Below are 22,201 nucleotides of genomic sequence, written 5' to 3'. Positions count from 1 at the left end.
AGAAATTCCCGCTATCTTTTACAAAGGCCGCATTGTCATCATGAGCAATGCTTTATCGGAGGCGGCTCGGGACTATAGATTGAATACTACATGTATAGCGGGATCACCTAATGTAGGGCAGGTAATCGAATGTTGAGGTAATCGCAAGTCAAGCGAACCGAATGTTGAGGTAATCGCAAGTCAAGCGAACCGAATGTCAAGACATTTGGATGTGAAAATAACCAAATCCTATGACAATATAATGTCTAAATAACGACAGAATTGTAACATAATGAAAAAATGACAAAATAATATAAAATAATTACACAATAATGAAATAATTAAGAAATAAAGTTGAAATAATGAAACAATAGCAATACAATGCTGCAGTAATAACACAATAATGGAATAAGCGCTAAATAATGTTTAAATAAAGACCAAATAACCGAATAATGACCAAATAATAATCAAACAAGTTTTTAAATAAAGACCACTAAACAACTAAACAATGTTCAAATGATGACACTAAGCTAATTTTGGCGGAATTCTCACCCCATAGCCGACAGCATAAATTTATAAATAATAATTTTATTTTATTCTAGTTTGGTGTGTTTGCAGAGCTAAAAATAAATATTTATTTTTATTTGTTTTCTTGATGTTTTCTGGTCGGCGGGCCCGAGGACCAAGGTATAAAAAAAAAGGGTGGCCTAACGGCCAGAAAAGCTTCACCGTCTTCCTTTGTGTCTTCTTCAAAACAAAGTTGATAATATTCCATATTATGAAATGTTTATTATTGGTCCCACAATTTTATTTTTAAAAAAAAACACAACACAACTTCAAAATATTGCAACACACTGTGAATTTGATGTTTGATACCATACCATGTCATTAATTTGCCATCTAGTGAAGTGTAGAGACATGTATGATTTCTGTATGGTATATTAAAATAAACCAACTCTTTATTTTCAGATCATGGGTGAAAGGTGCCATTTGGTAGAATTTTTTGGCATCCTTGAGAAGTATGGTAATTTGAGAAACCTTGAAGAAGCAGCCAAAAGAGGGGAGATTGATGCAATTCGTGTAGTGAGGGATGGCTTCTCTGAAGGATATATGCCATTTAATAAAGATACAATTAAAGCCGCCTATTGGTCAGGCAAGCATTATGAGATTACAGCTCAAGCTATTGAGTCAGAGAATTCTATAAGGGCTTTTCATTTATATAGGTCAGCTGCTGAATTGGCACAGGCAGGTGCACAGCTGCACGTGGCATCATTCTATCGAATCGGTATACCTGGTGCCCTGGAAAAAAATCTTGATGAAGCAGTTAAATGGAACAGAATGGCAGCTGGAGAACATCAGTTAAACACCATTCAGAACACGTGTGTTGTTCTAGGGGAAGTATATACTAAAATAAAGTATTGGCTCCATGCTAGATTCAATCTATGGGAGATGTTCAGTACAACAGAAAATCCGACTGGGAAAGTAGATCCTGTACAAGCAATTGATCATCTTCAGATTGCTGCTGAAGGTGGCTTGCAAAGGGCTGAAAGAGAGTATGGAAAAGTATTTTTATATGGCAGACTTGGTTTTTCAACAAACAAAAATATAGCAAAATGGTGGTTGCTTAAGGCTGGTGAGAAGGGCGATTCCGAAGCATGTACATTATTGAATAAAATTTCGGAAGATGAGAAAGTGGGATCTAAAAAACATGACACAGCTTCCAATGCTATGGAAGCTAAGCCAAATGAATCACCCTGCGAACAGATTGATAAAATTTCGGAAGATGAGAAAGTGGGATCTAAAAAACATGACACAGCTTCCAATGCTATGGAAGCTAAGCCAAATGAATCACCCTGCGAACAGATTGATAAAATTTCGGAAGATGAGAAAGTGGGATCTAAAAAACATGACACAGCTTCCAATGCTATGGAAGCTAAGCCAAATGAATCACCCTGCGAACAGATTGATAGTACCAGCTTTCACGATTTTGATGACATGTTTGAAAGATTTCATTCACCTTTAAACAAAGACAAATTGTTATCTCTACTTAAAACAGATGGCAGAAGATATTTTAAAGTAATGGAAGGATTAGAACGACCTAGTATTTCATCTATGAACTTTAAACGCCCTGTTAAATTTGACAACAGTATGTTTTTGCCATACATAGAATTGCCAATAGCAAGACGATATCTTGAATCATTGAAACACTTTAAAGAAGGTTTGCAATTGCTTTCTGAGGGCAACATGGAGCTTGCCACTCAAACAGACGGAATACACCACCTAGCCAAGGGTAATTTGACAGAGCAGGCGGTTTTTCAGAGCATGACCATTGACTATGAAAAACTTTGTACTATATCAAAAAACATTCTCTCGCACAACCCTGCTGATCTTCTGACTCGATATTTTTATGTTTCCCGTCTTCTATCCTACCAGCTAAGATGTTGTACTGAATATGTTTGCACAGCTTACAAAATTAGAGAGTATGAATCGTTAATTAATGATATAAAGGAGAAGTATTCTACAGAATTTTGTGCAAGCAAGATTTTATACAACTTGTATTTTGAACTGGGTGGGATATATGCCGTAACGGATCAATCACAACGATCTGTAGATGCGTTTGAGAAAGCTTCTGACATGGATGAGGACACTATGAATGAAGCGCTGCTTTTATTAGCCTTTAAGAAGCAGGAAAGTGACAGTGACACCTCAATTACACTGTTTAAACGATATCTAAAGAAAACATCACCACTTGAGAGGAAATATCCTAATGCACATTATCATCTTGCGCGTCTTTTTGGGGTAAGAGATGACTTAAAGTTGGCATTTTATCACTATGAGCAGGGTGTACAGGCAGAAAGGTTGAGGTTGCCATTCATCGAACCTCAAAATATTGATGTAAAGAAAACATTACAAGCCACCTATCACATATTTGATTGTCATATATGCAGTGACCCAGAATGCACTACACCAGATAGTGATGATTTGAAACATTGTGCATGTAGGCTTGTGCGTTACTGCAGCCAAGTATGTCAGAAGAAACACTTCAAAAAACACAAAAAAGTGTGCACAGCTAGAAAAAAGAAAACATAACTGTACTTTGAACAGAGGGGCATTTTACCTTGCAAATGCAAACACATTTTCATCCTTATCTTTATGTGGTTACAGTGATTAAAAGATCTTTTTAGCTCCGCTGTTGACTTTGTCGAGCAGAGCTCATGTATGAGTCATTGTCCATCGTGTCTGTCAACTTTTTACTTTTTGACTTCTTGAAAACTACAAGCCTGAATGCTTTGATATTTGTTGTATATGTACCTTGGGTAAACCTCTCATTTCATGATATCTTCAGTTCTCTAATTTTGGTGAATATTTTTGTCGATTTTAGTAAAAAGTGATATTTTCGAATTCTTAAAATCGCTAGTTTGATTGCTTTGATATTACATATATAGGGACTACATGTGGACCTCTCTCAGATTTGTTTATTTTGTGATGATATCTTTAATTCTCTAATTTTAGTGAATTTGATTTGATGTTGTCATCCTTCCCCCCTCCCATTTCAGGGTTTGATAGCCATTTTTCGGCCTCTCCCCCCCTGATCTCTTGGTTTCTTGATGGCTACCTTAAACCCCCTTTTCGGCTTAGCAGGTTATCCTTTGCCTAGGGGGATCCAACCCTTGCCCAATTTATTTATTTCTGATTTTATGTGAGTATTAGTTTATAGCTTTGTAATTTTAGTCTTAGATTTTAGATATTTATTTTAGTTTCTATCTTGATTGACTGCCTTGCCTTTGCTGGTATACCATCTCTGTTGTATCTGGGTACCATGTGCCGGCAGCCTCGTTTTGAGTACACGTGTGTTATTTGCTCGGCTTGAGTCATATTTTAATAAATTTCATTGCAATACTTTACCTGTTTGTAGTGTTTTTTACAAAATAACTAGAACTGTCTGTCGTCATTAATAATTATTAATGTATGCACAATAACTTTATTAATTCTATTCCAAACTTTATCAAACTTGGTCACCTAATTCATCAATATAAAATTTCCCCTGTGTAAAAATATGCAAAAATTGAGAATCTGATAAAATATTTTTACTGTTTCTACTTGACTGATCCCAGTGGGAATATGCATTGTTGTACGTGTTCAATGAAGTAAATCATTTATCTTGTAATAAAAATTATATCATTGGTAATGTATCTCCCAAATCCCATGGGAATACTAGATTGGGTTTCAATGCCAACTGGTAGAGAGAGTTGTTGCACAGTCTGATACACATTTCCAAAGCTACCAATAAACTTTTTAACAGAAAACAAGATGTGGGAAAATCAATATAAGCACTCCTATGAATTGGATGCCAAACATTTGATCAAGATCTGAAGCCAATAGAAAATGTGTTTAGTCCGACGTTATCAAAACAAAAACAATGCAAAAATACATAAAAAGCAAAACATTGCATCCACATTTTGAGAGAAAAATTGTACTCAAAAACATATATCTGTATTTGACAAACAGTTCATTTGACAAAACATTTTTTTGTTGAAATATATAAATTTTTAAAATGGAAATTCACAGGAATTTGTTTCAGCTGTAAGACCAGAATTATAGAGCTTTAATAATACTAATTTAAAACTCACTTCAAAAACAAAGATTGCAGTGTTTGAAGATGTAGATTCTCAAGTGGCAACAGTACTGTTCCTGTGCATGGTGATTGTTTGCCAAATACAGGGAATTAAGGGCTCCACTTACAAACAGGTGTTAACGAATGGCTCTGAAAATTACTTTTCCCCTCCGGCATATGACCTACTGTGTTGCATATATCCTGCAGATCGGTGCCCGTCATAAAGTATCTAATAGAACCTAAAAAGACTCATTACTGTATAAAATCTTCCAGTATGATGGATCTGATCTCGCTTTCTGTATTGTTAAGGGCTTTCCACCAAAAGGGCTGATCAAGTGTGAGAATGTGTGTCACCTTGTACGCCTGGCATGTGAACTAACATTCTGAAGTGTTGAATAAATAGTTTTTATACTATTATTATGTCACTCGGATTCATATCTATCATTGGCAAAACTAAAAGGATTGCTCTGGATGATCACCCTTGTGTACATACAAGCCCAGGCTGGTCGAGGTGATCAGAGAGACAATTATATACAGCACAGAAGATCATCATAGGTAGTGGGATCCTCAACTGCATGTTCTAGTAATTTTGCATAGAAACTGTAGGATATCAAATTCTGGAACAAAATATTTGATATCCACATGATCAACAGCTGTAATGTCTTCTGTGTAAACACTTCCTCGTGGAATGGTCTTACTGCTCGAAGTACCATGCCAGATGCTTGATTAATGATTTCATGTCATTATGTATCAACTTTGCAGCAGTCTGTATTAATTATCCTGCTCTGTTGTTCGTTGGGGCACTCCCTTTGATGATTAAAATTCTGTAGTATAGCTGCTGTCATGCTCCACAACATTACTATACATTTGGTCTACCATTATTTGTTTCATTTATAATTATCTTATTGCCAAATAGTATCTTGATCTGCTCCTTCATATAAGTAAAGCCATATGGTTTACTATTACTGCCATGCAACTAGGTATCCTGCCATTATTTGCGCAAGGTCATTTACTATAGTTGGCTTCTCGTTATTTCCCCTTAATGATTTCTGTGAATGCTTCTGTTTGTGTTAAACAGAGAAGGCCACAGGATTTAGTTCATAGAAGTAGCGTCATGAGGAGACTGCTTTTCTGACCGAAAATTGACACTTTCTATAACACTCCTTAGGTAGCAGTGTATTCCACGACAGTCCTGATTAAATTGTTGCCCAGGTAATATGGTGACGTGTACCCCTCTGGCGTCATTCGCTCTCTTATCACACCCTTTTTATGCAAGTGTAGCACGTTTATGACCATTAATAATTGATGGTTTGTCTTATGATCAAAGATGGCCGACTGCAACCATCTTGTTTTTTGCAAATGTATCAGGGACATGCTTTGTCATTTTCTTTAAAATTTTGATACATACATTATACATGTTAGTTTGTTCCATGATCGGATTCAAGATGGCCGAATGGAAGCCATCTTATTTTTCGACTCCCGTGTGCAAAGCACACAATGGGAGTTTTTCCAGTTAGTGAATCTATGTGCGGGTCCGTCTGTTTCACTGATATCTAAAGAACCATACATTGGTCTTTGTTGAAACTTGATGCATAGATGCTTTAGGCTAATGCACAGATTTGAATCGGTTTTGGATAAAATCATGCATACTTATGTCCTAATTTGCATGCTAATTAGCTGTTCTACTCTTATCTTAGTAATAGTTGTCAAGCTCCTTGTTTGAAAGGATCATCTTAAATTAATTTCTTTCTAAGATTTGGTTTGACATGTTTTTTTTTCTTCCAATTATGCATGTTAGAATACATGACAATTAATTTCATAATCGGATCAAAGATGGTAGACTACTGTTTTGACCATACTACTATATATCTCTTTCGCCCATGTACCATTTTCATTGATATTTTAGATATTTATCTTGTGTCATAAATGAATACATGTTCATTTTTTGATTTCATTAAGATGGCACAGATACATGATAATTTGTTTTATGATCAGATCAAAGATTGTCCACTGTCGGTGTTTTGGCTATACTACTTTGATAACCATGTACAATCTTGTATTTTTGTCGCATACATACATGTACAAGCCTATTTTTAGTCGCAGTCCGAAAACGGGGACTTATGTTTTGATATTCGTGTCTGCGCGTGTGTGGACCTGTATCTTAGAAATGCCTGGACCAATCACAATCAAACTTCACACGTACATCATATCATACATATGCACATCAATTTGTTTCTTGATCTGATTCAAGATGGTCGAATGGCGGCCATTTTTGTTTTAAAAATTATCAAAATCAAGCATTTCTCAGCGGTTTACAGATGGATTTTGTTCAAACTTCGTTTGTTTTAATGAATGTGGTTCTAGTGCCATATCTCTGACTTGCTGTGACTGATTATGTTCAAATTTTAAATATTCATTATGCATCATGTGATAGATATACAGATATATTGGTTTGACGATCCTATTAAAAATGGCTGAAATGAAACAAATCATCAAATATCAAGCATTTCTGGATGGATTTTGTTCAAACTTGGTACATGTACATACATTAGACATTACAGGTTCATGATGCACGTTATTTTATTTTTTAGATCGGATTCAGAATGCTGATTAGTGGCCATTTTGTTTTAATGAATGGGCTTCTAGAGACATATCTCTGACATGCTTTGACTGACTATGTTCATTATATATGTATTCAAAATGGCTGATTTTGTTTTAATTAATGCTGTTCCAGACAATATCTCCCAATATGGACAAGTACTTGTTTGACGATCAGATACAAATGTCAATCATTTTAATGTTAAACAATCATCATAATCATAATCCTGACATGTTTATATTCCAGCTATATTACTATAAACAAAACTATATACATGTATCTTAAATTTGATAACTAACGGGGACAGTGCCATGCATGGCTTGTTATTTGTAGGAATATCTTGTATTAAGGTTGTACAATGTATTAAGTGTTTATAGTAAACAAAATAAATATAAAAAAGATCATTTAAATCTAGTTCAATGTATTTATCATCGTCCGAATCGCACTGTCTTGTGTCTTCGACCTATAGGCCTCTACACGATACCGTGCAGGATTGCATAGGCTAATTACGTATCTTAAGCAGTGAGATCTGGGCGTGCCTCGAAAATGGGCACCCAATCAGCTTGAATGTACCAAATTATAAAACAAAATTTCACTTCCTGTTTTTGTCACTATGAATACATCCTTCCAACACAAAACTGCGTCGATTGCCTGTACCTGATGAGGCTTTAGGGCACCAACACCGTAAACTTCCGCAATTTTATCATCACAAATATCACGATTTATGGGCGCCGCCATTTTGTTTAAAATGAAACGCCAAAGAGGGGTTTGTAACACGCAAACTGATTGGACAATGATTAGCCGCAACTGACTACTGGGGGGGGGGGGCGCTATTAGAATACGCATATTTGATGGTCGTTCTGCCAAGGTCTGTTTAGAGGCATGACCGAATAAATTTAGACCTCGGCTAACAAAGATGTGTATTTATCAACATACAGTATCAGACAACATTAACATGTTCCATTTTGAAACATTTTGCGCCTTAAACCATGAACACACTTCTGCCATTTATGTAAGTACACACAAGTATAGTACTACAGTACTAAACACTTTAAATACACACAAGTATAGTACTACAGTACTAAACACTTTAAATACACACAAGTATAGTACTACAGTACTAAACACTTTAAATACTAACAAATTCATAGCAACATTTAGAAGATCCAGTTACTGAACACAATTGTTTTTTTCATTCTGTAAAAATATTTATTACATGCTTCACACTACAATATACAGCAATGTAAAAATGTATGATTTCAATGCAGTATGACTGGAATATACAGATTGTCATCACACATACATACAGACAGGCAGACAGACAGACAGGCAGACAGGCAGAAACATGGATAGCATAATTTTTGTTTGAATCTCAACAAAAAAGTGAAATGTACCTGTAACCCAGTATGCATGATCACAATAGAAAGTTTGATAGAAATCATCTTGTCTATCTTCCATTACAAACACGTTCACAAATTCTCTAAATTTGATGAAGTCACAAATTAATACAAGCTACGCTATTACTTATGAGTATAGTACTTGTGTGTAAACTTTCAACTTTCAGGCGATATATTAGAGAGGAATCATAACATGAAATATACAAGACATCATGTATATGTAAGTCATCATACATGGTCAAAATGGCTCCCAAAGGTAGCATGGAACACAAATTATTAGTCCTCAATTTTGTTAAAGGTGATGACATTATTACAAATAAAACCCTATTTAAGTGCAATATTGGAACAGTTGACCAAGCTGACTGCTGACTCTAAATGTACCCGTACCAACTCAAGACCAATCTGTAATAAATAGCCTGCACATGACTCTACCATTCATTGAGACAGTATCTTGTGATACCCCCTCCCCGAACTTCTTTCATTCTGTTACAATGTCGTAGTATTGTGAATACACCACATGTAGCTTTGTCAAATTTTAGATCACTCATCTTTTTATAGTCGTCATCAACAAAGAAAGAAAGCCCTGCAAAGCAAAAAAACAATACACAAAGAAGTAAGAAGACCAGAAAGCTTAGAGTCAGCCTGAATTGCAAATATTTTAATACAACCATCACTCATTCAATGTCGCTGTTGGACACACAAAGTTTTAACATTAAACTTCATTTGAAACAAATGCTTTGATGACAACTATACCTTGTGAATCTTTATTTTGTTGTTGCTTCCATTCTCTACACTGTCTCACTACTTTATCACTTGCTGTCTTCCGAGATTGTGACATCATCTTATATTTGGTTTCTAGAACACGATTTATTGCATCAATAATGTTATTTATTCCGTCATAACCATGGCGACCTTTCATGTATCTGTAGATGTAATTGTCACAATATAAAAAGAGCAGACAACATAAAGAAATGTACCATATAAATTTTAGTAATTTTCTATATTTAAATGATAACATCAGTTTAGCATGTTATGTGAAAAAGCGCCAGTCGCCAGGCAGCATAGGTACAAGCAAAGTATTTTACATGGGTCTTCTTTTTTAATATTCACATTATTTTATAATATGTCTCTATTTTAAAAACCTCTATGCCCATAGGAGGCAGAAAACACATTTCAATATACTGACTATGGAAGTCAAGTTCAGGTCAATAACCATGTCAGAACTTGTGTTACAGAATTCTGTCCAGAAAGGCAAGCTTGAATTGATAAAGCAACATGTAAACAACTTGTAATATCTTTTAGTCAGACATAGTTGGTGGTGATGTGCCATCGTCGTTGGATACTCTATACCTACATGTAACCATATACTTATGACAATAAAAATAATTGTTTAACAGATAACAGCACAAATATCACTTTTTTTACCGATTATCAGTCGTCGTCGTCCACTTTACAATTTCAACCGCAAGTCAGAATGTTTGATATGCAAGTACCTTGAATGGTTCTCTCTCAGATTTGTTCGTTTCATGTCAAAATTGATATTTTTGACTTCTTCTTTGAAACCGTAATTCTGAATGCTTTCTAATTTGGTATATAGGCACCTTGGGTGGATCTCTCTTAAATTTGTTCATTTCATGTCAAAATCTCAAATTTGTATTTTTGCTGAATATTATTGTGATTTTTGGTCAAAATTGATATTGTTGACTTCTTATTTGAACCGTAATTCTGAATGCTTTCTAATTTAGTATATAGGCACCTTGGGTGGATCTCTCTCAGATTTGTACATTTTTATCTAATTTTAATGAATTCTATTTGTCATTTTTGGTGAAAAGTGATATTTTCGAATTTTTTTTGAAAACAGCAAGTCTGATTGCTTTGATACTATACATATTGTTTATTTTCTAATGATATCTTCAGTTCTTTAATTGAAATGTGCATTGCTAACAGCGGAGCTATCTCAGCCAACAAGCTGCTTGTTACCAAAAATGACAAAAATATTCATCAAAATTAGAGAATTAAAATGTTTTGCATTGATACAAACATTCTCAAGAGTCTCTGGCCTTACTGTTAACATCTAAAAATGTGAAGGTATGTGGCTAGGAAAGGTTAAGTTCAATGATGGTTGTATTTTAGTGGAAAGTCGCCATTTTGTCTATTATAACACTTTTACCATAGATTTCTATGGCAGAGATATTATGCAATATCTAAAAATCATATATTGTTAATGATGAAGTATTTATTGTTGATCTGAATTATTTGAAAAGTCTGGGTTTTAAAAAGTGTCAAAAAATGCAAGTTTTCTTTAACATTGTGTTCTATGGAATTGTTCTAAAAATTTCAATTTTCAAGAAATATTAGGACACGTCTCTCAAAAAGCATAACTGTAACACACATTTATCATGAGACATTAGCTTCATGACTTTACATAATAAACTAATGAACATTGTCATGCGATTTATGGCCAATTTTGTCAAAAATTATGACTGGGCTTCTACCTTAATAAAGGGGCATCTCCATTTAAGCAAAATCCCTGATTTTTTGGTGCAATCCCTGGGTTTGGCAGGTTCCCCTTTAACACAGTTCGGAAGAGTGCAAATTCTGAAAGCAATGGCTGTATCAACCCCTAAACATATTTTGTTGGGTGACAAAGACTACCCTTGTCTATTAAACTTATCTTGGTGGTAAAGAAGTATATATATCATTGTAAGTTATTATAAAATATCAGTTTCACCGCACACTGAAAATTAGTATACAGTAATTTTTAACGAATCAGATATATTGTGATAATTTACATACCAAATGTCCTTTCATGTTACTATATATACTCGATTAACAGAATTTCAGTTTAAAATAACACACAATATTTTTTATACAAATGAAACTCTGTAAGATTACACATTCTATAGTTGAATCAGACAAATATACTTTTTATTTATCTTATATTAAAACATTGTTACACATTTTTTATGAATGCATTGATGTGAGAGAGCTTGGGAATCATTCTTTATGAATGCATTGATGTGAGAGAGCTTTGGGAATCATTCTTTATGAATGCATTGATGTGAGAGAGCTTTGGGAATCATTCTTTATGAATGCATTGATGTGAGAGAGCTTGGGAATCATTCTTTATGAATGCATTGATGTGAGAGAGCTTTGGGAATCATTCTTTATGAATGCATTGATGTGAGAGAGCTTGGGAATCATTCTTTATGAATGCATTGATGTGAGAGAGCTTTGGGAATCATTCTTTATGAATGCATTGATGTGAGAGAGCTTTGGGAATCATTCTTTATGAATGCATTGATGTGAGAGAGCTTTGGGAATCATTCTTTATGAATGCATTGATGTGAGAGAGCTTGGGAATCATTCTTTATGAATGCATTGATGTGAGAGAGCTTTGGGAATCATTCTTTATGAATGCATTGATGTGAGAGAGCTTTGGGAATCATTCTTTATGAATGCATTGATGTGAGAGAGCTTTGGGAATCATTCTTTATGAATGCATTGATGTGAGAGAGCTTTGGGATCATTCTTTATGAATGCATTGATGTGAGAGAGCTTTGGAATCATTCTTTATGAATGCATTGATGTGAGAGAGCTTTGGGATCATTCTTTATGAATGCATTGATGTGAGAGAGCTTTGGGAATCATTCTTTATGAATGCATTGATGTGAGAGAGCTTTGGGAATCATTCTTTATGAATGCATTGATGTGAGAGAGCTTGGGAATCATTCTTTATGAATGCATTGATGTGAGAGAGCTTTGGGAATCATTCTTTATGAATGCATTGATGTGAGAGAGCTTGGGAATCATTCTTTATGAATGCATTGATGTGAGAGAGCTTTGGGAATCATTCTTTATGAATGCATTGATGTGAGAGAGCTTTGGGAATCATTCTTTATGAATGCATTGATGTGAGAGAGCTTTGGAATCATTCTTTATGAATGCATTGATGTGAGAGAGCTTGGGAATCATTCTTTATGAATGCATTGATGTGAGAGAGCTTTGGGAATCATTCTTTATGAATGCATTGATGTGAGAGAGCTTTGGGAATCATTTTTTATGAATGCATTGATGTGAGAGAGCTTTGGGAATCATTCTTTATGAATGCATTGATGTGAGAGAGCTTTGGAATCATTCTTTATGAATGCATTGATGTGAGAGAGCTTTGGGAATCATTCTTTATGAATGCATTGATGTGAGAGAGCTTTGGAATCATTCTTTATGAATGCATTGATGTGAGAGAGCTTGGGAATCATTCTTTATGAATGCATTGATGTGAGAGAGCTTGGGAATCATTCTTTATGAATGCATTGATGTGAGAGAGCTTTGGAATCATTCTTTATGAATGCATTGATGTGAGAGAGCTTGGGAATCATTCTTTATGAATGCATTGATGTGAGAGAGCTTTGGGAATCATTCTTTATGAATGCATTGATGTGAGAGAGCTTTGGAATCATTCTTTATGAATGCATTGATGTGAGAGAGCTTTGGAATCATTCTTTATGAATGCATTGATGTGAGAGAGCTTGGGAATCATTCTTTATGAATGCATTGATGTGAGAGAGCTTTGGAATCATTCTTTATGAATGCATTGATGTGAGAGAGCTTTGGGAATCATTCTTTATGAATGCATTGATGTGAGAGAGCTTTGGGAATCATTCTTTATGAATGCATTGATGTGAGAGAGCTTTGGAATCATTCTTTATGAATGCATTGATGTGAGAGAGCTTTGGAATCATTCTTTATGAATGCATTGATGTGAGAGAGCTTGGGAATCATTCTTTATGAATGCATTGATGTGAGAGAGCTTTGGAATCATTCTTTATGAATGCATTGATGTGAGAGAGCTTTGGGAATCATTCTTTATGAATGCATTGATGTGAGAGAGCTTTGGAATCATTCTTTATGAATGCATTGATGTGAGAGAGCTTTGGGAATCATTCTTTATGAATGCATTGATGTGAGAGAGCTTTGGAATCATTCTTTATGAATGCATTGATGTGAGAGAGCTTTGGGAATCATTCTTTATGAATGCATTGATGTGAGAGAGCTTTGGGAATCATTCTTTATGAATGCATTGATGTGAGAGAGCTTGGGAATCATTCTTTATGAATGCATTGATGTGAGAGAGCTTGGGAATCATTCTTTATGAATGCATTGATGTGAGAGAGCTTTGGGAATCATTCTTTATGAATGCATTGATGTGAGAGAGCTTTGGAATCATTCTTTATGAATGCATTGATGTGAGAGAGCTTTGGGAATCATTCTTTATGAATGCATTGATGTGAGAGAGCTTGGGAATCATTCTTTATGAATGCATTGATGTGAGAGAGCTTGGGAATCATTCTTTATGAATGCATTGATGTGAGAGAGCTTGGGAATCATTCTTTATGAATGCATTGATGTGAGAGAGCTTTGGGAATCATTCTTTATGAATGCATTGATGTGAGAGAGCTTTGGGAATCATTCTTTATGAATGCATTGATGTGAGAGAGCTTTGGGAATCATTCTTTATGAATGCATTGATGTGAGAGAGCTTTGGGAATCATTCTTTATGAATGCATTGATGTGAGAGAGCTTTGGGAATCATTCTTTATGAATGCATTGATGTGAGAGAGCTTTGGGAATCATTCTTTATGAATGCATTGATGTGAGAGAGCTTTGGGAATCATTCTTTATGAATGCATTGATGTGAGAGAGCTTTGGGAATCATTCTTTATGAATGCATTGATGTGAGAGAGCTTTGGGAATCATTCTTTATGAATGCATTGATGTGAGAGAGCTTTGGGAATCATTCTTTATGAATGCATTGATGTGAGAGAGCTTTGGGAATCATTCTTTATGAATGCATTGATGTGAGAGAGCTTTGGGAATCATTCTTTATGAATGCATTGATGTGAGAGAGCTTTGGGAATCATTCTTTATGAATGCATTGATGTGAGAGAGCTTTGGGAATCATTCTTTATGAATGCATTGATGTGAGAGAGCTTTGGGAATCATTCTTTATGAATGCATTGATGTGAGAGAGCTTGGGAATCATTCTTTATGAATGCATTGATGTGAGAGAGCTTGGGAATCATTCTTTATGAATGCATTGATGTGAGAGAGCTTTGGGAATCATTCTTTATGAATGCATTGATGTGAGAGAGCTTTGGGAATCATTCTTTATGAATGCATTGATGTGAGAGAGCTTGGGAATCATTCTTTATGAATGCATTGATGTGAGAGAGCTTTGGGAATCATTCTTTATGAATGCATTGATGTGAGAGAGCTTTGGGAATCATTCTTTATGAATGCATTGATGTGAGAGAGCTTTGGAATCATTCTTTATGAATGCATTGATGTGAGAGAGCTTGGGAATCATTCTTTATGAATGCATTGATGTGAGAGAGCTTGGGAATCATTCTTTATGAATGCATTGATGTGAGAGAGCTTGGGAATCATTCTTTATGAATGCATTGATGTGAGAGAGCTTTGGAATCATTCTTTATGAATGCATTGATGTGAGAGAGCTTTGGGAATCATTCTTTATGAATGCATTGATGTGAGAGAGCTTTGGGAATCATTCTTTATGAATGCATTGATGTGAGAGAGCTTTGGAATCATTCTTTATGAATGCATTGATGTGAGAGAGCTTGGGAATCATTCTTTATGAATGCATTGATGTGAGAGAGCTTTGGGAATCATTCTTTATGAATGCATTGATGTGAGAGAGCTTGGGAATCATTCTTTATGAATGCATTGATGTGAGAGAGCTTTGGGAATCATTCTTTATGAATGCATTGATGTGAGAGAGCTTTGGGAATCATTCTTTATGAATGCATTGATGTGAGAGAGCTTTGGGAATCATTCTTTATGAATGCATTGATGTGAGAGAGCTTTGGGAATCATTCTTTATGAATGCATTGATGTGAGAGAGCTTGGGAATCATTCTTTATGAATGCATTGATGTGAGAGAGCTTTGGGAATCATTCTTTATGAATGCATTGATGTGAGAGAGCTTTGGGAATCATTCTTTATGAATGCATTGATGTGAGAGAGCTTTGGGAATCATTCTTTATGAATGCATTGATGTGAGAGAGCTTTGGGAATCATTCTTTATGAATGCATTGATGTGAGAGAGCTTGGGAATCATTCTTTATGAATGCATTGATGTGAGAGAGCTTTGGGAATCATTCTTTATGAATGCATTGATGTGAGAGAGCTTTGGGAATCATTCTTTATGAATGCATTGATGTGAGAGAGCTTGGGAATCATTCTTTATGAATGCATTGATGTGAGAGAGCTTTGGGAATCATTCTTTATGAATGCATTGATGTGAGAGAGCTTGGGAATCATTCTTTATGAATGCATTGATGTGAGAGAGCTTTGGGAATCATTCTTTATGAATGCATTGATGTGAGAGAGCTTTGGGAATCATTCTTTATGAATGCATTGATGTGAGAGAGCTTTGGGAATCATTCTTTATGAATGCATTGATGTGAGAGAGCTTGGGAATCATTCTTTATGAATGCATTGATGTGAGAGAGCTTGGGAATCATTCTTTATGAATGCATTGATGTGAGAGAGCTTGGGAATCATTCTTTATGAATGCATTGATGTGAGAGAGCTTGGGAATCATTCTTTATGAATGCATTGATGTGAGAGAGCTTTGGGATCATTCTTTATGAATGCATTGATGTGAGAGAGCTTGGAAATCATTCTTTATGAATGCATTGATGTGAGAGAGCTTTGGGAATCATTCTTTATGAATGCATTGATGTGAGAGAGCTTTGGGAATCATTCTTTATGAATGCATTGATGTGAGAGAGCTTGGGAATCATTCTTTATGAATGCATTGATGTGAGAGAGCTTGGGAATCATTCTTTATGAATGCATTGATGTGAGAGAGCTTGGGAATCATTCTTTATGAATGCATTGATGTGAGAGAGCTTTGGGAATCATTCTTTATGAATGCATTGATGTGAGAGAGCTTTGGGAATCATTCTTTATGAATGCATTGATGTGAGAGAGCTTTGGGATCATTCTTTATGAATGCATTGATGTGAGAGAGCTTTGGAATCATTCTTTATGAATGCATTGATGTGAGAGAGCTTTGGAATCATTCTTTATGAATGCATTGATGTGAGAGAGCTTTGGGAATCATTCTTTATGAATGCATTGATGTGAGAGAGCTTTGGAATCATTCTTTATGAATGCATTGATGTGAGAGAGCTTTGGGAATCATTCTTTATGAATGCATTGATGTGAGAGAGCTTTGGAATCATTCTTTATGAATGCATTGATGTGAGAGAGCTTTGGAATCATTCTTTATGAATGCATTGATGTGAGAGAGCTTTGGGATCATTCTTTATGAATGCATTGATGTGAGAGAGCTTTGGAATCATTCTTTATGAATGCATTGATGTGAGAGAGCTTTGGGAATCATTCTTTATGAATGCATTGATGTGAGAGAGCTTTGGGAATCATTCTTTATGAATGCATTGATGTGAGAGAGCTTGGGAATCATTCTTTATGAATGCATTGATGTGAGAGAGCTTGGGGATCATTCTTTATGAATGCATTGATGTGAGAGAGCTTTGGAATCATTCTTTATGAATGCATTGATGTGAGAGAGCTTTGGAATCATTCTTTATGAATGCATTGATGTGAGAGAGCTTTGGGAATCATTCTTTATGAATGCATTGATGTGAGAGAGCTTGGGAATCATTCTTTATGAATGCATTGATGTGAGAGAGCTTGGGAATCATTCTTTATGAATGCATTGATGTGAGAGAGCTTGGGAATCATTCTTTATGAATGCATTGATGTGAGAGAGCTTTGGGAATCATTCTTTATGAATGCATTGATGTGAGAGAGCTTTGGGAATCATTCTTTATGAATGCATTGATGTGAGAGAGCTTTGGGAATCATTCTTTATGAATGCATTGATGTGAGAGAGCTTTGGGAATCATTCTTTATGAATGCATTGATGTGAGAGAGCTTGGGAATCATTCTTTATGAATGCATTGATGTGAGAGAGCTTTGGGAATCATTCTTTATGAATGCATTGATGTGAGAAAGCTTGGGAATCATTCTTTATGAATGCATTGATGTGAGAGAGCTTTGGGAATCATTCTTTATGAATGCATTGATGTGAGAGAGCTTTGGGAATCATTCTTTATGAATGCATTGATGTGAGAGAGCTTTGGGAATCATTCTTTATGAATGCATTGATGTGAGAGAGCTTTGGGAATCATTCTTTATGAATGCATTGATGTGAGAGAGCTTTGGGAATCATTCTTTATGAATGCATTGATGTGAGAGAGCTTTGGGAATCATTCTTTATGAATGCATTGATGTGAGAGAGCTTTGGGAATCATTCTTTATGAATGCATTGATGTGAGAGAGCTTTGGGAATCATTCTTTATGAATGCATTGATGTGAGAGAGCTTTGGGAATCATTCTTTATGAATGCATTGATGTGAGAGAGCTTTGGAATCATTCTTTATGAATGCATTGATGTGAGAGAGCTTGGGAATCATTCTTTATGAATGCATTGATGTGAGAGAGCTTTGGGAATCATTCTTTATGAATGCATTGATGTGAGAGAGCTTGGGAATCATTCTTTATGAATGCATTGATGTGAGAGAGCTTTGGAATCATTCTTTATGAATGCATTGATGTGAGAGAGCTTTGGGAATCATTCTTTATGAATGCATTGATGTGAGAGAGCTTTGGGAATCATTCTTTATGAATGCATTGATGTGAGAGAGCTTTGGGAATCATTCTTTATGAATGCATTGATGTGAGAGAGCTTTGGAATCATTCTTTATGAATGCATTGATGTGAGAGAGCTTTGGGAATCATTCTTTATGAATGCATTGATGTGAGAGAGCTTGGGAATCATTCTTTATGAATGCATTGATGTGAGAGAGCTTTGGAATCATTCTTTATGAATGCATTGATGTGAGAGAGCTTTGGGAATCATTCTTTATGAATGCATTGATGTGAGAGAGCTTTGGGAATCATTCTTTATGAATGCATTGATGTGAGAGAGCTTTGGAATCATTCTTTATGAATGCATTGATGTGAGAGAGCTTTGGGAATCATTCTTTATGAATGCATTGATGTGAGAGAGCTTTGGGAATCATTCTTTATGAATGCATTGATGTGAGAGAGCTTGGGAATCATTCTTTATGAATGCATTGATGTGAGAGAGCTTTGGAATCATTCTTTATGAATGCATTGATGTGAGAGAGCTTTGGGAATCATTCTTTATGAATGCATTGATGTGAGAGAGCTTTGGAATCATTCTTTATGAATGCATTGATGTGAGAGAGCTTTGGGAATCATTCTTTATGAATGCATTGATGTGAGAGAGCTTTGGGAATCATTCTTTATGAATGCATTGATGTGAGAGAGCTTGGGAATCATTCTTTATGAATGCATTGATGTGAGAGAGCTTGGGAATCATTCTTTATGAATGCATTGATGTGAGAGAGCTTGGGAATCATTCTTTATGAATGCATTGATGTGAGAGAGCTTGGGAATCATTCTTTATGAATGCATTGATGTGAGAGAGCTTTGGGAATCATTCTTTATGAATGCATTGATGTGAGAGAGCTTGGGAATCATTCTTTATGAATGCATTGATGTGAGAGAGCTTTGGGAATCATTCTTTATGAATGCATTGATGTGAGAGAGCTTTGGGAATCATTCTTTATGAATGCATTGATGTGAGAGAGCTTTGGGAATCATTCTTTATGAATGCATTGATGTGAGAGAGCTTTGGGAATCATTCTTTATGAATGCATTGATGTGAGAGAGCTTTGGGAATCATTTTTTATGAATGCATTGATGTGAGAGAGCTTTGGGAATCATTCTTTATGAATGCATTGATGTGAGAGAGCTTTGGGAATCATTCTTTATGAATGCATTGATGTGAGAGAGCTTTGGGATCATTCTTTATGAATGCATTGATGTGAGAGAGCTTTGGAATCATTCTTTATGAATGCATTGATGTGAGAGAGCTTTGGGAATCATTCTTTATGAATGCATTGATGTGAGAGAGCTTTGGGAATCATTCTTTATGAATGCATTGATGTGAGAGAGCTTTGGGAATCATTCTTTATGAATGCATTGATGTGAGAGAGCTTTGGGAATCATTCTTTATGAATGCATTGATGTGAGAGAGCTTTGGAAATCATTCTTTATGAATGCATTGATGTGAGAGAGCTTTGGGAATCATTCTTTATGAATGCATTGATGTGAGAGAGCTTTGGGATCATTCTTTATGAATGCATTGATGTGAGAGAGCTTTGGGATCATTCTTTATGAATGCATTGATGTGAGAGAGCTTTGGGAATCATTCTTTATGAATGCATTGATGTGAGAGAGCTTTGGGAATCATTCTTTATGAATGCATTGATGTGAGAGAGCTTTGGGATCATTCTTTATGAATGCATTGATGTGAGAGAGCTTTGGGAATCATTCTTTATGAATGCATTGATGTGAGAGAGCTTTGGGAATCATTCTTTATGAATGCATTGATGTGAGAGAGCTTTGGGATCATTCTTTATGAATGCATTGATGTGAGAGAGCTTGGGAATCATTCTTTATGAATGCATTGATGTGAGAGAGCTTTGGGAATCATTCTTTATGAATGCATTGATGTGAGAGAGCTTGGGAATCATTCTTTATGAATGCATTGATGTGAGAGAGCTTTGGGAATCATTCTTTATGAATGCATTGATGTGAGAGAGCTTTGGAATCATTCTTTATGAATGCATTGATGTGAGAGAGCTTTGGGAATCATTCTTTATGAATGCATTGATGTGAGAGAGCTTTGGGAATCATTCTTTATGAATGCATTGATGTGAGAGAGCTTGGGAATCATTCTTTATGAATGCATTGATGTGAGAGAGCTTTGGAATCATTCTTTATGAATGCATTGATGTGAGAGAGCTTTGGGAATCATTCTTTATGAATGCATTGATGTGAGAGAGCTTTGGAATCATTCTTTATGAATGCATTGATGTGAGAGAGCTTTGGGAATCATTCTTTATGAATGCATTGATGTGAGAGAGCTTGGGAATCATTCTTTATGAATGCATTGATGTGAGAGAGCTTGGGAATCATTCTTTATGAATGCATTGATGTGAGAGAGCTTGGGAATCATTCTTTATGAATGCATTGATGTGAGAGAGCTTGGGAATCATTCTTTATAAATGCATTGATGTGAGAGAGCTTGGGAATCATTCTTTATGAATGCATTGATGTGAGAGAGCTTTGGGAATCATTCTTTATGAATGCATTGATGTGAGAGAGCTTGGGAATCATTCTTTATGAATGCATTGATGTGAGAGAGCTTTGGGAATCATTCTTTATGAATGCATTGATGTGAGAGAGCTTTGGGAATCATTCTTTATGAATGCATTGATGTGAGAGAGCTTTGGGAATCATTCTTTATGAATGCATTGATGTGAGAGAGCTTTGGGAATCATTCTTTATGAATGCATTGATGTGAGAGAGCTTTGGGAATCATTTTTTATGAATGCATTGATGTGAGAGAGCTTTGGGAATCATTCTTTATGAATGCATTGATGTGAGAGAGCTTTGGGAATCATTCTTTATGAATGCATTGATGTGAGAGAGCTTTGGGATCATTCTTTATGAATGCATTGATGTGAGAGAGCTTTGGGAATCATTCTTTATGAATGCATTGATGTGAGAGAGCTTTGGGAATCATTCTTTATGAATGCATTGATGTGAGAGAGCTTTGGGAATCATTCTTTATGAATGCATTGATGTGAGAGAGCTTTGGGAATCATTCTTTATGAATGCATTGATGTGAGAGAGCTTGGGAATCATTCTTTATGAATGCATTGATGTGAGAGAGCTTTGGAAATCATTCTTTATGAATGCATTGATGTGAGAGAGCTTTGGGAATCATTCTTTATGAATGCATTGATGTGAGAGAGCTTTGGGATCATTCTTTATGAATGCATTGATGTGAGAGAGCTTTGGGATCATTCTTTATGAATGCATTGATGTGAGAGAGCTTTGGGAATCATTCTTTATGAATGCATTGATGTGAGAGAGCTTTGGGAATCATTCTTTATGAATGCATTGATGTGAGAGAGCTTTGGGATCATTCTTTATGAATGCATTGATGTGAGAGAGCTTTGGGAATCATTCTTTATGAATGCATTGATGTGAGAGAGCTTTGGGAATCATTCTTTATGAATGCATTGATGTGAGAGAGCTTTGGGATCATTCTTTATGAATGCATTGATGTGAGAGAGCTTGGGAATCATTCTTTATGAATGCATTGATGTGAGAGAGCTTTGGGAATCATTCTTTATGAATGCATTGATGTGAGAGAGCTTTGGAATCATTCTTTATGAATGCATTGATGTGAGAGAGCTTTGGGAATCATTCTTTATGAATGCATTGATGTGAGAGAGCTTGGGAATCATTCTTTATGAATGCATTGATGTGAGAGAGCTTTGGGAATCATTCTTTATGAATGCATTGATGTGAGAGAGCTTTGGGAATCATTCTTTATGAATGCATTGATGTGAGAGAGCTTTGGGAATCATTCTTTATGAATGCATTGATGTGAGA

The 22,201-nt window shown here is 35.5% G+C and overlaps 2 protein-coding genes across 2 annotated transcripts in view; one reads left to right on the top strand and one right to left on the bottom strand.

Moving 5' to 3' along the window:
* Positions 1–951: 951 nt before the first annotated feature.
* LOC144352623 (uncharacterized) lies at positions 952–3,069 on the top strand. Its single transcript, XM_085507422.1, has one exon. It carries the CDS (start codon positions 952–954, stop codon positions 3,067–3,069), a length of 2,118 nt encoding a protein of 705 aa, XP_085363548.1.
* Positions 3,070–8,376: 5,307 nt separating this feature from the next.
* LOC100369032 (SKA complex subunit 1-like) overlaps positions 8,377–22,201 on the bottom strand; it is a 43,113-nt gene continuing 29,288 nt past the window's right edge. Inside the window, exons 5-6 of the mRNA XM_002735088.4 lie at positions 9,344–9,513; positions 8,377–9,173 (exon numbers count right to left, since the gene is read on the bottom strand). Of these exons, the coding sequence (XP_002735134.1) occupies positions 9,019–9,173; positions 9,344–9,513 (325 nt within the window). The 3' untranslated portion in view covers positions 8,377–9,018. The remainder of the gene's footprint in view (positions 9,174–9,343; positions 9,514–22,201) is intronic.

The sequence above is a fragment of the Saccoglossus kowalevskii genome, chromosome 13 (genome assembly GCF_978046115.1).
Source record: "Saccoglossus kowalevskii chromosome 13, keSacKowa6.1, whole genome shotgun sequence".
NCBI classification, from domain to species: Eukaryota; Metazoa; Hemichordata; class Enteropneusta; family Harrimaniidae; genus Saccoglossus; species Saccoglossus kowalevskii.
Note: the sequence above shows the minus strand (reverse complement) of the source record. Positions and strands in the feature narration are given on the sequence as shown.